This window comes from Dendrobium catenatum, unplaced genomic scaffold (genome assembly GCF_001605985.2).
Source record: "Dendrobium catenatum unplaced genomic scaffold, ASM160598v2 original_scaffold_283618, whole genome shotgun sequence".
NCBI lineage: Eukaryota > Viridiplantae > Streptophyta > Magnoliopsida > Asparagales > Orchidaceae > Dendrobium > Dendrobium catenatum.
The window spans coordinates 4,306-7,725 of record NW_021602008.1 but is presented as its reverse complement, the minus strand read 5'-3'; the positions used below and the strand labels follow the sequence as shown (position 1 = coordinate 7,725).

The following is a 3,420-nucleotide window of genomic DNA, read 5'->3' as shown; positions in this document are numbered from 1 at the left end:
TGCGGCGGGGGAAAAAAAAAAAAAAAAAAAGAATAAATAAATAAGGCGCGCGGCGCCGGGCCCCCGCGCCCAGCACCGCCGCACCGGCACGACGCGCCCCCCCACCCCGCCACACGCGGACAAACATAACCCCCCCAACCCAAGCCCGCGCAACCCCCACCGCACGGCCAGGCCCGCACCAGCGGGCGCACGCGCACCCGCCCCGCCGCCCGCCACGCGCGCGGCCGCCCGACGGCCCCACGACGGCACAAGCGCCCGCGCGCAGCCGCGCCGAGCGCCGCGGCCGCACCCCCGGCCCACACGACCCCGCGCCGCGCGCGCCGCGCTCTCGCCGCGATCCGCTCCCCGACACACGCCCACACACACCCCAACCCGACGGCCCCCGCGCCGCCGGCCCACCCACAACACCGCAACAACGCCGCGCACGCCGCCCACCGCACAGAACCCGGCCGCCAAGCCCACCACCACCACCGCACGGCCGCGGCGCCCAGCCCCCCCTCCCCCCCCCCCCCCCCCCCCCCCCCCCCCTCCCCCCAACCCCCCCCCACCCCCCCCCCCCCCCCCCGCCCCCCCCCCCCCCTCCCCCCCCCCCCCTCCCCCCCCCCCCCGCGCGGCATGCACACCGCGGCCACCCCCCCACTGCGACCGCGACGCGCCCGCGCGCCGAGCGCGCGCCCGCGCCGCGCCCGGCACCCCCGCCGCCACGCGCCCGCCGCAGGACCCGCCCGCCCGGCGCGCGCCGCGGCGCGCACCACCAGCGCACGCGCACCAGCCGCCGCGTGCGCGGCCCCGGACGCGCGCGCGCGCGCGCAACGCCGCGGCAACGCCGACCACAACACCCAAACACCACACAACCAACAGCACCGGCCGCGCGCGCGCGACACCCCGACCACCGCCCGGCCGCGGGCGACGCGCAACGCACAGAAGCCCCCGGCGCCACCGCGCGCCCACGCCCGCGCAGCACCCCGCCCGCCGCACCCCCACGCGACCGCAACGCCACACACACCACGCCCGCGCCGCACCGCGGCGCGCGCCGCCGGCCCCCCCCCGCCACGCCGCCACACACCGCCCGAACCGCCACCCCCCACGCAAGCACCGACCCGGCCCCACCCCCCCCCCCCCCCCGCGCACGCGAGCGCCCAGGCCGACACGCCTCACCCGCGCCCGACGGCGACGCAGCCCCGCACCAGACGCGCACCACGGCCCCGCGCCACCGGCGCCCCCCCCACGACCCGCGCGCACACAAGGCGCACCGACCGCAGGGAGCGGAGCCCACCCGCCCCAGGCACAGCGCCGCCGCAGCGCCCGCACGGCACCCACCCCCGAGCCGAGCGCACCGCGCCGCCACCGGCCGCCCGACGACGACGCCACCCAGCCCAGCGACGGCACACTGGCGCCCGGAGGCGGAAACGCCGCACCGCCGAGCCACGAACACCGCGACCCGCGCCCACGGCACCCGCCAGCGCGACCACCACGCGCGCCGCGGCGCACGCGGCGCGCCCCCGCAGACCACCCCCCGCCGACCGACAAGCCCCGCGCACCGCAACAGCGAACACACACCACACACCCCAGCCACGCAAACGCGCACCCGCAGAGGCCCCCCCCCCCCCCCACACGCGCGCCGCACACATCCCACCAACACCCCACCCCCACACCAAACCCCCGCACCCCACAACACGACACGCCGCCCGCGCACCACACCCACCACACCACCATACCACCACCGCCACGCGCAAGCCACCCCGACGAGACCGCCCCGCGCCGCCCAAAACCCACCACCACGCAACGGCCCGCCACCCCCCGAGCACACACCACCACAACAACATAGACCCCCGCCAGCACGCGAACCAGCCCCCACGCGCCCCGCACACCCGCACACCACCACCAACACCACACCCCCGCACGCGCGCCGGCGCGCCCACGGCCGCCCACCCCGCGCACGCACGCCGCCACGCCCCACCAGCCGGCACCCCCCGCGCCTCGGCCGCTCCGCGCAGTCCCCACGGCCGGGCCCGCGGCCCCCCCGCACCGGCACCACGCGCTGCGCCGCTCCCCTTCGCCCCCCCCCCCCCTCCCCCCCCCCCCCCCCCCCCCCCCCCACCCCCCCCGCCACCCCCCCCCCCCCCACCCCCCTCCCCCCCCCCCCCCCCCCCCCCCCCCCCCCCCCCCCCCCCCCCCCCCGCACGCGCCGCCCCCCCGCCCCCCGCGCGCGCGAGGCCCCGGCACACGCGCCCCCCCCGCGCGGCACACCCCCGCACCCCCGACCCACACCCCCGGCGGCCCCCGCGCAGCGCCCGCCGCCGGCGCCGCCACACGCCCGCCCCACGCGCGCAGCCCCTGCCGCCGGGCCCCCCGCGCACCCGGCAACACCCCCCGCAGACCACGCGCGCCGCCCCGCCGCCGCCCACGCCCGCCCCGCCCCGCCGCGCGGCCCCCCGACCGCGCGCCGCCGCCCGCCGCCTGGCCCCCGCACACACCCACAGCACCAACACCCCCCCCCCCCCCCGACCCCCCCACGCCGCCCCGCCCCGCGCCACGACCGCGCCACGCCACCCGCGACGCCCCGTCGCCCCCCCCGCCGCGCCCGCGCCCCCCGCGACCATCCCACCCACTCGCGGCGGCGCCGCCCGCGCGCACGACAGGCACCCCCCCGCCGCGCGCCCGCGCACACCCCACCGCCCGCCCGTCCCGCGCCGCCGCGCACCCGGGGACCCGCCCACCGACCGCCAGCCGCCGCCGGCGCCCGCGGGGGCTGTTCGCGGGGACGGACAAGCGACTACCTGGCCGCGAGGGGCGCAGAACGAATGTGGCACCGAGCGGACACCTGCGGGGTCCGCGGAGCGGGTGCGGAGCCCAGGGGGCCGAGGGTTGCCGAATACGGTGGGAGGCCGGACTGGGCGGCGGAAAGGGGGACGGAACTGAAGGCAAGGATCGGGGCACAAAAAAAGCGGGACAGGCACAGGACCACCTAGATGGACAAATTACGGTTGGAGTATTTATCCGAGGAAACTAAGATGTGGAGGAGGAAGGGGAATAGATGTATAAAGTATAGCAAATAAGGGAAAGAGAAAGTGTAAAAGTTCGGGGGGTAGCTACCGTAAAGAAAGAGAGGAGGCACTAAAGCAAACTATTATAGGGGGAAAAAAACTCCGCCCATTCTTTTAAAAGAGAATCGTAAAATCAGTATAGGTGAGAGAACATCGCCGAGCAGAGCAATAAGGGACTCTGACAAGAGGTATCAGGTGATATCAGAGTAGAGCGGGAACGCAAAGATAAAGGAGTCAGATAGAGGGATAGTGGAACTGCATAGGGGACGGTGGAGGCAGACATGCAGGCAAAAAGAAATAATAAGGACTCTGTTATATTTTGACGAAAAGTATGAGGGATAAAGTTGTAGGTCCTATAATATTAATACATAAG

General features: G+C 76.5%; 1 protein-coding gene across 1 annotated transcript; it reads right to left on the bottom strand.

Moving 5' to 3' along the window:
* Positions 1 to 542: 542 nt before the first annotated feature.
* Positions 543 to 2,968, bottom strand: LOC114579109 (glycine-rich cell wall structural protein 1.8-like; the record flags this gene model as incomplete). Its single annotated transcript, XM_028692806.1, has 2 exons — positions 543 to 1,153; positions 1,245 to 2,968. Coding segments are annotated over 2 exons (2,335 nt in total), but the record flags the coding sequence as incomplete, so codon positions are not given.
* Between the last annotated feature and the right edge of the window lie 452 nt (positions 2,969 to 3,420).